This window comes from Puntigrus tetrazona, chromosome 14, assembly GCF_018831695.1.
Source record: "Puntigrus tetrazona isolate hp1 chromosome 14, ASM1883169v1, whole genome shotgun sequence".
Lineage (NCBI taxonomy): Eukaryota > Metazoa > Chordata > Actinopteri > Cypriniformes > Cyprinidae > Puntigrus > Puntigrus tetrazona.
The window spans coordinates 18,744,007-18,756,506 of record NC_056712.1 but is presented as its reverse complement, the minus strand read 5'-3'; the positions used below and the strand labels follow the sequence as shown (position 1 = coordinate 18,756,506).

The following is a 12,500-nucleotide window of genomic DNA, read 5'->3' as shown; positions in this document are numbered from 1 at the left end:
GAAGTGCAGACGCTCTGGTCAGTCTGTGGGACGTGGAGGAGCTGGTGTGTGTGCGCTGCTTCTCCAGGTCGGTTCGTCTTTGTCTCAATTATTTATGTCATTTCTGACTTTCCGTTTCGTAGCTTTTTACCGTTTGTCACGAAGTCGTTTTAAAGTAACGGCTTTTCGAGTTATCATAACTGTACAGATCTTTTACATTTTTCCCCGTTTCACAGACGAGGCTTAAGCTGGTCTCTAAAAATGAATGTTAAAAAATTTTAAATATCTCTGACGTGACTTAAAATACTTAAATATCTTAAACTGGCCTAGTACTGTCTTAAACTAAGCCCCAATTGTGAAGCCAGGCCTTTATGTCATTATATATATATATATATATATATATATATATATATATATATATATATATATATATATATATATATATATATATATATATATATATATATTATTATTTTATTTATTTATTTTATTATTTTTTTTATTTTTTTTCCCCTCATTTTGACTACTTATCTCATTATGACTTTGTCCCATAGTTTGTCATAAACACAAAAATAATGAAATTGAATAATTGAAATTTGGGGGATTTTTATAAATTTTTACTAGTTTTTAAAGGTGTTTTTTTTTTTTTTTGTTTTACTTTCTATGCTATTTTTCCAAATTTTCCCATAGGAATAAACTATGAAATTACATCAAAATGATTTTCTAGATCAGTTAAAACAATAAAAACTGAAATCAGAAGGAAAAGAAATTAGAAATTATTTAATTATTTCATAATATTATGACATATCATTGTTTCAAGTGTTACATTCACAGAGATGGAAAACGATAAAGTAATCAATGATAATTTGTGCTTTGATGCAACCCATGTTGTTAAAAGCGCTATATAAATAAAAAAAAAGATTGATAATTCTGATTTATTTTTTTGCTCACTTTCAATACCACATAGATAATTTCATTAATTGCAGTTCGTGGCATATTTATTTATTTATTTTTTTTTTTTTACAATATTTCTGAACCTCTCAGACTAGACTGGCCGGTGCGGACGCTTAGTTTCAGCCACGATGGTAAAATGCTGGCGTCGGCTTCGGAGGATCACTTCATCGACATCGCTGAAGTGGAAACGGGTGAGCAGACACTGTTTGAAATGCTCGTGAACGCCTGATTCGTTTCCGTCTGACTGATGTTTGTTGCCGTGCGTCACGCTGTAGGTGAGAAGCTCTGGGAGATCCAGTGCGAGTCTCCCACCTTTACTGTGGCGTGGCACCCAAAGAGGCCGCTGCTGGCGTACGCCTGCGACGATAAAGAGGGCAAATACGACAGCAACCGAGAGGCGGGCACCGTCAAGCTCTTCGGCCTTCCCAATGACTCCTGAGGACCCGGGTCTGCGTGCGTTCGGGCTAATTCTGCATCATTCGAGGTGGACGAAGACGTGGTCTCATCCGTGTAGATTACTTAAATCATTTGACCTTGAAAGCATTGTGTTGTTTGCCATAATTGCCGTTTTGTAAATTGTTTCATCTTAATCTTTTTTGTTCAAATGCATGTCTTGTATCTGCAGTTTCAGAAGTGACCAGCAGAGGGCATCACAAACTCACAAAATGTGTATAAGGCCATTTTTGTATGCCTTTTTTTTTTAATTATAGAAATAAACTTGTGCTGTATTTTTAAAATAAAAAAGGGTTTAATAAAGTATTATTGACCTATAAGCCATATGACAAGTTGTGCTTTTTTTTTTATTACATAATTTAAAAACAACTTATTTTTTTAATGCCATGTTTTCATGTAAGCAGTGTTTTTTTTTTTTTTTATCAACTATTATTACTTTAGGTTTTTTTATTTCGATTTAAATTTATTTTAGTTTGTTTTATTAATTGTGCTAATTATTGATAGTGTGTGTGTGTATTTATATATATATATATATATATATATATATATATATATATATATATATATATATATATATATATATATATATAAAAATTTTTTAGTTGAATTTACTTATGCAACATTTTTATATAGATAACAACATACATAATATATATATATATATATATATATTATGTTGGCTTATGTTGGCTTGAAGTCTACTTATTTAGTTTTTTTTTTTTTAATTTGGTAATGAAAAGAATGTGTAACAGGAGCACAAAACCATCATTCGGGTATTTTTTTTTAATTAATATTTATGCATCTAAAAGCTGAATAAATAAGCTTTCCATTCGTTTGTTAATGTTTGTTAGGATAGGACAATATTTGTCAGAGATACAACTATTTGGAAACCTGAAATAAAAATAAATATAATCTAAGTTCATAACTGAACAACTAAGCAAAAATCAAATCAACAAATTAAAAGCCTTGATATTTATGTTACTCGATCTTAATATCCTAATAATTTTTGGATAAAGAAAAATGCATAATTTCGACCCATGCAGTGTATTTTGTGGACCAGCTACAATTAACCCTCTGCCTTCATTCTGTGTTTGGGTTTCTTGGCAGAAGCTCACGCATGCAGTTTTAGCAGAGTCTGTGCCATACGTCGACGGCAGGTTCAAGATGTCGCCTGTCTCTTGTTGCACATAACAGGCAAAGAGATACGCGTCTCCGTTCAGAAGCCGTGCGGTGGAGGGCTCGTCTGCAGGGGAGAGCTGGTAAACGAGATTAGGTCCAGGCCATCATTAATCTCTCTCCGCTGTGACAGACTCGCTCAGCTCTCGGGCCGGTGGCAGCTGTCCTCGCCCTTCTCCGCCGCTTCACCTCAGCGGGCTCCAGGATGTCTCACTTTCACTTTGCGGGCTCCTTCGATTGCGTTTCGTTAAGAGGAGCCCGTTTCCCCTGCGACGTCCGGACTTCGGCGCTGTTTTCATCCTCTCGTTTAAATCCGTTTATTAGCGCTAATCTCGTTATTTATTAACTCGCTAGGCTTCGCTTGTTTCACGGTGCAAATTAAATGCGACCTTTTCCATTAAAGCGCGCGTATTGTGGGTCGTGAAAAGTTCATATTTCGGTTTCAAAAAAAACATTTTTACCTCATTTGTTGAACGATTCGTCTTTCCAAACCCCCGGCGACTGGTCGATTTCATTTAAAGGTCCCGTGTTTACACCTTTTTGGAGTTTTGTTTTAGGTGTTGATGTCCTTAAGAATATACATTTGTGATATAAGTAACAAAAACCCCTCTCAATATATTTTTACGGCTCATTTGTCGGGCTCTCTGTCGTCGATTAGGCCTGTTTAATTACTATTCACGAGCCTCTCTTCTGATTGGCCTCTTTTGTTTGAGTGACGCACGAACAGGCCAATCAAATGAAACTACGTCACAATTATGTCGGAGACAAAAAAAAAAACACAAAGGGAAGATCGAAGCGGCACAGGGAGACTAGGGAACTCATATTAATGTTAAAAAACCTCATAAAGTGACTTTTTCGTGCCACGGGACCTTTAAAGCAGCGTTTGTGAGCTTTCAACGCTGCTAAAGCGGTATCTAGTGGCGAAGAATGAATGTGCATTTTCCTTCAGGCCATCCACACGAAACCGCTTCCGACTCTTTCTTTTGAGAGAACTTTATACAACTTTGCAGGATGTTGTCATTCACTGTGCATATAACATATTAGAGACAATTTAACAGTTTTAAAAACTAATATATAATATTACAAAAGGCTTAGCTTACCTTCTATTGTGACACTTGCAGAACATATTAATTAAAATTAATAAAAAGGAATTTTTTTATTATTATTAAATCAAGAGATCATAATTATCCCCCTTACGCTGTTACCACACCTCAAGACATTCTTCAGTTTCACTTCAAGACAGGTTTTGATCCTTAAAATGCTTTTGTGTCATGTCAGGCCTCCCATTGCTAACTACGAAACCTCATTTTGGAGATAATAATAGATATGCAGAGTAGAAATTAGTTTTTCCTCAATTGCTTTGCCACATTTTTGAATCAATCTCTAAACTGCGATCTGTGCATCTGTCAAAACCGTTCTCCAAAAACATTTATTTGTTACAAGTAAAACTACATTTTTGATCCCGGTCGTGAGATCAGGCTGTCGTTTTTTTACACTGTTGCCTTCCTCACGTTATTGATATTCCTATTCCAATCCATGCATTTTACAGATATTTTACTTCTATTATTTATAAGTTATATATATATATATATATATATATATATATATATATATATATATATATATATATATATATATATATACAGCTATTTAGATCAACTTCTCTGATTCATTTTTTATTTTTGACTAGGATTTTTTTATGACGCTTTTTACGCATTTTGTTAAAATGTTTTAATTTGGGACGTCGTGCTAGTTCTAAAATGGTTTTACGTTGGCATAATGTATTGTATAAGGGTAATTTTACGATGGTTATGGAATCAGACGATTAGGGTTTTTGCATTTAAAGGAACGGAGATATGTCAAGCATAATCTGAGCTGTTCTGCTGAACGGCCACCGCTGATAAAATAGATGAACGAGGGAAAATGAATCTGTCTTAAAAGAGCTTAAACTCAGTGTTTTATCAGGACTGCGGACACGAGGGGGATGATGTGAGTGTGTGCCGTTTTGAAGATATAGTTCAAATGCATGTTAAAGCAACGATGCAAAAAGCCAAATGTGCGTGCCTTTATTTTGTCACGATGTATGGATATATTCGAGCCTGTTCAAAACGTCCTACATACGTCACAATAAAGCACCACAGGTTAAACGGCAGAACACACGCGGACACAAATGAAGAGGCAGAATGCTTTCTGCTTTCCTCTGTTAAAATGACACGACACATTTTGGTATCTCTCCTAATTTCCATTTCAATAGATAGAGCTCCCAGGTCCCTCATGAGACTCTCTCGGTCCCCTCAGGTCTTAATGGATTAGTTTCTCCACCAGCCATATTATTGGCTTTCGTTACTCTTCCAATTTGTCTTTCAGTTCTTGCTCCAGTAATTTACGGGGGCTTGATGTGAAACAAAACATTTCTGACATGCAATTTATTAGCGGCCCGCAGTAACCTTTCGCTGTTCCGACGGTTCAGCCTCTCGGAGCGTCGTTTTTTCAGCAGCTTTTGAGTGAATAAAATTTGCAATTCACATGCAGGAGCGATATTTTATGCTTGGCCACTTTCCTGCACTATTTGTGCTCAAATATTCGGATTGGGCCGCGCTTCTTTACTGTAATCGGCCTGTTTCTTGTGTGCAGGCTTTAACTGGTTGGTTGCTGGATTTGGAAGTGTTTTCTGCGGTTGCTTATAGGCGAGATGTCACGTTTTTAACCCTTTAAACTGACGAGGTTTGAGTGTAAAGGGGAAAAAACTTTCTCAAACAAGAAAGCATGTGAAGTAACAGGCAGAACACCTCTCATCAGATCCTTACCGTCTCATAGGAGCGTGAAATATATAAATATAAATATATATATATAAATCTGAGTGGGTTTCGGTGAGCATTTGCCTAATGCATGTACATTTCAGGAACTCAGTAGGAGCTTTCTGTCAAAACGAGAGTTATTAAGAGATGTTCGTGAGATATTATATATGAAACATATAGCTTTCTTAGTGCTAGACAGACTACAGTCTTGTTAGCGTTTTATTTAAAATCACAAAAACATTTAAACCTTTTTATAAAGCATGTTTATTCGCCATTTCAAAAAAGTGTACTTTAGGTCATTTAGGTTCATTAATGCAACAGATTTACAGTGATTTGGTTCGACAGACGTTCTATTACATTTCATGCGATAAGAAAATCATTCTCTACTTTCTCCACACTTTTAACCCTGGATCAAAACCCTCAAATGACTGAATGCTTCTCGAAAAAAAAACCTTTCAACTTTATTGCATTCGCGTATGCCGGACGACATACATTAATGCAGTGAAAACCGAATAATGTGCATATGCAGAGGCAACCGAAATAAAATTATAGTTATAGATGATGTTTGTTTCTTCATCAGAACCGATTTGGAGAAAGGGACCGGCGACTCTTATGCGGTCAATGGGTGCCGTCAGAATGAGATTCCAAACAGCTCACGTCTTGTGAAGCAAACTTGCATGTTTGTAAGAAACAAATCCATAAACAAAGCGTTTTAACTCTAAACCACTGCATCCGACTATCCACAATAAAGCTTCCCGAAGTGAAAAAGTGTCCTCTCGCACCAAAATCCACTTTCACATTTATTTAGCACTGTTTTCATTTGCATTCCCTCGTAAATGACGCTTGATCCGTGTATATTTCTTTCATTTAGACGAGACAAATGTCCCACTTGAGAAACTCCCATTAGGGACGAAGCCGCCATGTTTGTAATGAAGTAATGATGGATTTGTTTCCTACAAACGCGCACGTATTCGCTCCTCAAGATGTTAACTAAGTGGTGTGGATTACTTGTGGATTATTGTGATGTTTTTATCAACTGTTTGGACTCTCATTCTCACGGCACCCATTCACTGCTGAAGATCCATTGGCGAGCAAGAGATATAATGCTACATTTTTCCAAATCAGCCCCTACGAAGAAACAAGCTAATTTTTTAAAAGTCTTATTTCCCCCAAGTAAAGACGCAAACTTACTATGCATTTTGGAATGAAAAGACATTATGTTGCTCGATGCTGGCAGCATTATGCATTAATCGACTACACGAGTTTGAAACATGAAAGCCTATTCAGCTTGAAAGTGTAATTCTGTAGCTATAAATAACACTAACATCCAGTATTGTGCCTCAGGACGAACTGTGGCCAAACTACGCTTTTTTTTTCACGCTCAAACGTACAAAAACCTGCCTAATTGCAGCACCGGCATACTCATAGCTCAAAATCTAGAAAGAAGAAACGGTAAAATATCTGTTTTTGTCCATCGCGCTTTTTATAAACATGTTCGCTTGGTTTCTGATGAGATAAAGCTGAAAGGTTTCTGGGGTTAATTCTGACAGAGCAGTTCACGAGAAATGATCAGAGATGCAGTAAACAGTAAATCATCCTACCGAAGTTACATTTCCATAATTGCTTTTTAAAGAAATAGCGTTTTAAAGTTGTTTTATAAACCAAAGCCCCAAACACACAGCAAGAGGATAGAAATCAGTGCTATACTACATCGGTAACTTACATACGTTTATGAAGCTAACTTAAACTGAAATGAACCGTTACGAATTCATTCAGGTCCCTGACAACAGAAACTAGCTCAGTTGAATAGTTTAGATCCCTGCTTTCATTTTTCCATCCCGTACGGCCTCAGAAGCATACATAAATATTCTCGAATTTATAAACGATACGATGCGAAAAGTTCGCACACATGTCCATGCCTACATTAATAATAGCCTTTTTTTTTTTTAATAGCGTCATGCATTCTTTACCCAAAAAAAATTACAACAAATTGCTGTTTTTTTTTCCCCATTTCTGAAATAAATCAACGCATGTAAGCGTTTGAGCCAACCCAGCCAAGTCCAAACAAAGGACGTTGCGGAAAAGTGAAACGTAAACACTTTATCGTTTGGAGAATCATTACTCTGTTATATATTGATTATTTATGTCAAAACACCCCGTTAGTTAACTGAAAGCTCATCGGTGTTCATCAGTGAAATCTCTTTGAGCTTCGCATTTATCGCTCATCTACGTTTGCATTTGTATTCGTTAATTGCGATGGCCATAATTCACCCTGAAATGAAAAACCGCTGAAAATGTATTCGCCCTCACGCCACCAAAGTTTGTTTTTTCATCTGAGCAGATATACAGAAAAGCAGCCTTCCGTCGCTTGCTCTCCGACGGATGCTCTGCAGTGAATGGGTGCCGTCACAATAATCCACACCACTCCAGTCCAACGGTTAATATGGGTGTTGGAAATAAACAAAAAAAAAAACACATTTTACCACTGCTTCCTCAACCCGATGTATTGATTTCTCCACATCTGAATTAGGAGAGAAATATGCACAGATCAATCCCCATTTATATGTGGATTTTGATGTGAGAGGACAAATGCATGCGGCTTTTTGCTTCATAATTTGTTTATTGATCGGAGTGGAGTGGATCACTTCTGGATTGTTATGTTTTTATCCGGCTCTTATTCTGACGGCACCCATTCGCTCCAGAAGATCTGCACTGGCGAACTGTTGCAATGCTACATTTCCGCTAATCTGTTCAGATGAAGAATCAAGATGAATCGAGATCCAGATGTCGTCATTAAAATGAATTTCCGATCCGTGAATGGTTTGTTTTCCACTGCTGGAATCTTAAAGATCACACAATCACCAACACGCTCAGCCCTTTTACCCAGTTTATTACGTACTCTTCATGTGATAGAAAAATTACATAAAATTAAAAACGTGTGTTATACATGTGACGAGATGGAAGTGTCGTTAAAGTGGAATTCGACACCTGTTTTGATTCTGCTTTAAACCGTGACCTTAAAAAGGTTGCGCTGTATGAGTTTCTTTCTGCACTGTATATAAAGTTCAGGGTCTATATCTATAGCTATAGATGGATAGATGGATAGATAGATGGATAGATAGAGATATTGACTTTTAAGTACAACCGAAAGTGTCCAAATACATTTTAGGGTGATTTCGTGTGTTTAAATGCCATGAAGTGATTAACCACTGCATTGTAGCGGCGCAATGCAAGAATGTCTTTTATGCCAAGAGGTATATTAGCAGTACACCTAATATAATATCACATTTTTTGACTTGAGATGATAAACGACAAGAAACGGCCCCAAAAGCAATGGTTCAGAAACGATCTCTCCAGTCTGTCAACCAAACAACCTGAATGATAGGCCTGAAAACTCATCACATCCCATTAGACAGATGGGAGCTAATCCCTGGATAAAGGGTGCAGCTTCTGTTGCAGGGACAGTCATACATAAACAGGTACAACCTGATGTTCGGATTTGGTATTTAATGCAAAGTTTTATCTGCATGCATACATGAACATTAGGACTCCCATATACCCCGACTAAACCGTCTTCACGACAGCGGACGCAGCCTAAACACATCAACGGTACAACATGAAGAACATTGTGCAGCACAAACGGGTACAGACGCACATTAATACACACTTACATTGAGAACATACAGCACATACAGTAGACTACAGTAGCAATCTTCGTAAAGACTCTCTCTCTCTCTCTCTCTCTCTCTACGGAAAGTATATACACTTTCTGACACGTAGTTAAATAGATATATTTACAGATGCATGACTACAAGATGATTTTTTTTCCCATTAATTATTGCAGTCTAACAATATGGCTTTGACTAGTGAAAAACCTTTTATGCACTACAAAAATGAAAAAGTCAATCTCATTCTTTCTTTATAGTTTCATTTACAAAACGCACCGGCGTAGCGCTAAAATCAAAGTCTACTTGAGAGTAGTTATTCTAAAGTACGTCATTCTGTTCTTACTAAGTGTTTTTTTTGTTTTTTTTTAAACAAACTTTACAATCTTCAAAGCATTTCGATCACAGAACAACCAGCCTAATGGGTACGGATACATTCCTGTAGGCATATCATTTGCTAACGGACTTTAAAAAGGGACACGCTTTTTTAAACCGACCGATTGGAAAACGTACGACTAACGACTCTTTGCGATGAAAACGTATCTACAGGTTTATATTTCCCGTCATGCAATACGACACCCATTTGGGCGTTACTATACAAAATAAGTTTGCCTCTTTAGCTCGGGTCTCATAAACAGTTATGTAAACATTTCTCCCTCCCCAAAATATGTCCAACACGTTTATCAAATGGCAGTGTTTTTACTAAATGCTTAACACGAGAACATTAATAACCGATCGAAATAGTTATAATATTTGTAACCCCACATCAGAATTTGCCAGCAGTAAGGTGAATATTTTGGGCAGTATTTTTATAAATGATATTGTGTTTCACAGCCTGAGTGATCGTTGGCGATCAGATGTATGAATATTCCTAGATCATTTAACATGCTGTTTCTTCAATTGTTGTACTAAGTCCATTCTCTCTTTGGTATTTTGTACTGTTGGGGTTGAAGATTAAGCATTCTTAGTATTCATTAAAGCACATATTTTCATCGATTAATAACGCTTTTCTAAAACTAAGGAAGCTCTTTTCCGTCATTTCCAGGTAATTGGATTTCCAGTGTTTTGTGGAGCATCACAAATTTTTCGCGTTTTGTTTTTCTCGCAATTTTGAGTTCATATCTCGCGATTCGGATTTTACTCCCGAGATGAGAAGACAGGCATAAACCCACAACTGCAAGGAAAATCAATGCTTTTTAGAGTTTTCTTTCAATGCCAAGTTGCCAAGTCTCGCGGTCCTGTATCGTGAGGTTTTTATTATTTTCACAATGCATGGGGAAAACCGTCTTCGGTGTGAAACAACGCCCGCGCTTTATGCAATGATACGAAACTCATTACACAAGCAGGCTCGGTTTTTGCATTTTTTTTAAAGTTACGAAGTCAGGTCAAACCTTTGCTGCATAATACTCAGGCGTCCTTATCCCAAATGTATTTGTGAGCCCTGCTTAAATAAACTTTCGACGAACGACGTCTAAAATGTTTCTGGGTTTTAGTTTTCTGATTGTCATGTGTGAGTGATGTGAGATCTGCGTGCTTCGAAAAAGGACGAAAGCGCTGTGAAACACCGGCTGACTTCTGGCTTTGAGATCTAGAGTGACTCTTTAATTGTAAAGGGGATTTGGTCCGGTTTGTAAAACGATATTCAGAGACACTCGCTGAGCTTATCCTGATTTCCCGCCGGCAAGGCTAACGTGAACGTCGCTTGTGGTCAATTCAAGCTCTGTTTCACACCAGCAAAATAATAACAACACGTTACAGATAAACGAGAACCGCCGACCATCGGAGCATTCAGGTGGTCTAACGTGGCATGTCTATATCAGCGTCTCCCGTATCTGACCGATTGTACCGACAGTGAGAATCTGACCTCGTGCAATTATTAAAAGCAGTTTCGATTAAATAAATCGAAGCATCGATGTGCTGTTGTGGTGGGGCTGATCATGGAGTACCTAAGGCAGCATCAGAGACCCTGCTGATCAGTAAACAAACACAGACGTCTATAGAAAGTGTAAACAAGTCGAACCTGAATGGCAGTGAGAAGACCAAACGTTGTCGGGGTATGATTTGTGTATCTATCCGTAAGAAAGGAACAAACGAAATTCCGTCGAGGCAGTGAAAAGCCTTTCACCTGTTCGGCAACAAAAAAAATAAACCCCCCCCCCTCGCCCATCTTTCCGGAGAAACGGCTTGGTGTCTGTTACTTTTTAAACATGTCCTGCAGAGGTCCGGGCAGGAATTTGAGAACGGTGTCTAGAATGCTCTCCTCGTCGTCGTCGTCGTCCGCCCCGCAGCCTGCCGGGATGGCCTTCTTGGGGCGAGTCAGGGAGCCTTCGCACGCTTGTTCCATGGCCGCTTTCTCCTCCGCTTCCTTCTCTTCTTTCTTCTTTAGTCCATACTGCGTGCGCATACACAGAATATGACGTTGCCGTTAAACACGAGAGGAAAGGGAGTGGTGGGCTACTGAAAAAGTTGTAAGGATGCATGCATAAAATAGCAAGAACTGCAAAGATTTGACAATATGCAAAAATGTGCAATGCTAATATATAATATACTATATGATATGCCGCATGATGTATTATACAATAAACTGATTAAAAATGCTGCTAAATCAGTAATTTTGTGAATTATTATTGCTGTTTAAATGAATTGTTTTCTGTTTTATATGTTAAATTCTAATATTTTCATTCAGCCGAACTGTCAATGTTTTTACAGTGTCACATGATCCTCCAGAAATCATACTAATATGTAAACAATTATTACTATCATCGATGTTGAAAACTGTTGCGCTGCTTTAGGTTTTGTTTAGAAGTTCAAACAGCATTTATTTTTATATGCATATCTATTTATTAATATTTATTTATTTACCAAGCCAAACCTGGTACTATAGTATACTTGAGTACTATGCTATACTATACTCTATACCACAACAGAATTAAGTCGATATATAATATTCTATATAATGAGAGTAAAACAGTTCCTGCTTTATTTTGATCAAATAGAGATATCATCTTATTCATTTATGAAGTTTAAGACTACTGCAGTGTTTCAACTTTATATAAAAAATCTATTTTGTATTGAACATTCATGATTTATTCAGGCCATAAGGGCCAAACATTAAAACATTATTCTTGTAGTAGGATTTATTTATCATGTAGGCCTTAAAGGGATAGTTGTCCCAAAAATAACAAAATTCTGTTATCGTTTATTCACTGGCTCTGATTTCGTGTGTGTTCGAGCCCCCGGAGCGACCAGAGACATGAAATATTTTCTCTTAACTTTAATCAGTCAAAGAAAAGACAGAGATACAGGAGGTTTTCTGATTGGTGGATCTCATATCAGTCATGATAAACACAAATACCTCTTTATAGTGGCTGCCAGTGCATTACAAATGACGAGTTCACATTATTGAATCAATATATATATCATATATATATATATATATATATATATATATATATATATATATATATATATATAT

General features: G+C 37.0%; 2 protein-coding genes across 4 annotated transcripts in view; one reads left to right on the top strand and one right to left on the bottom strand.

Annotated features, from left to right (window-relative positions):
• Nucleotides 1-1,706, top strand: part of thoc3 (THO complex 3) — a 3,936-nt gene extending 2,230 nt beyond the window's left edge. The window contains exons 4-6 of the mRNA XM_043257552.1: nucleotides 1-67; nucleotides 1,024-1,124; nucleotides 1,209-1,706. The exon at nucleotides 1-67 is cut by the window's left edge and continues 95 nt beyond it. Of these exons, the coding sequence (XP_043113487.1) occupies nucleotides 1-67; nucleotides 1,024-1,124; nucleotides 1,209-1,372 (332 nt within the window). The 3' untranslated portion in view covers nucleotides 1,373-1,706. The remainder of the gene's footprint in view (nucleotides 68-1,023; nucleotides 1,125-1,208) is intronic.
• A 3,900-nt stretch (nucleotides 1,707-5,606) lies between these two features.
• cplx2 (complexin 2) overlaps nucleotides 5,607-12,500 on the bottom strand; it is a 25,615-nt gene continuing 18,721 nt past the window's right edge. For all 3 annotated transcript variants that reach the window (XM_043257712.1, XM_043257713.1, XM_043257714.1), the window contains exon 4: nucleotides 5,607-11,417. In XM_043257712.1, the coding sequence (XP_043113647.1) occupies nucleotides 11,220-11,417 (198 nt within the window). In that variant the 3' untranslated portion in view covers nucleotides 5,607-11,219. The remainder of the gene's footprint in view (nucleotides 11,418-12,500) is intronic.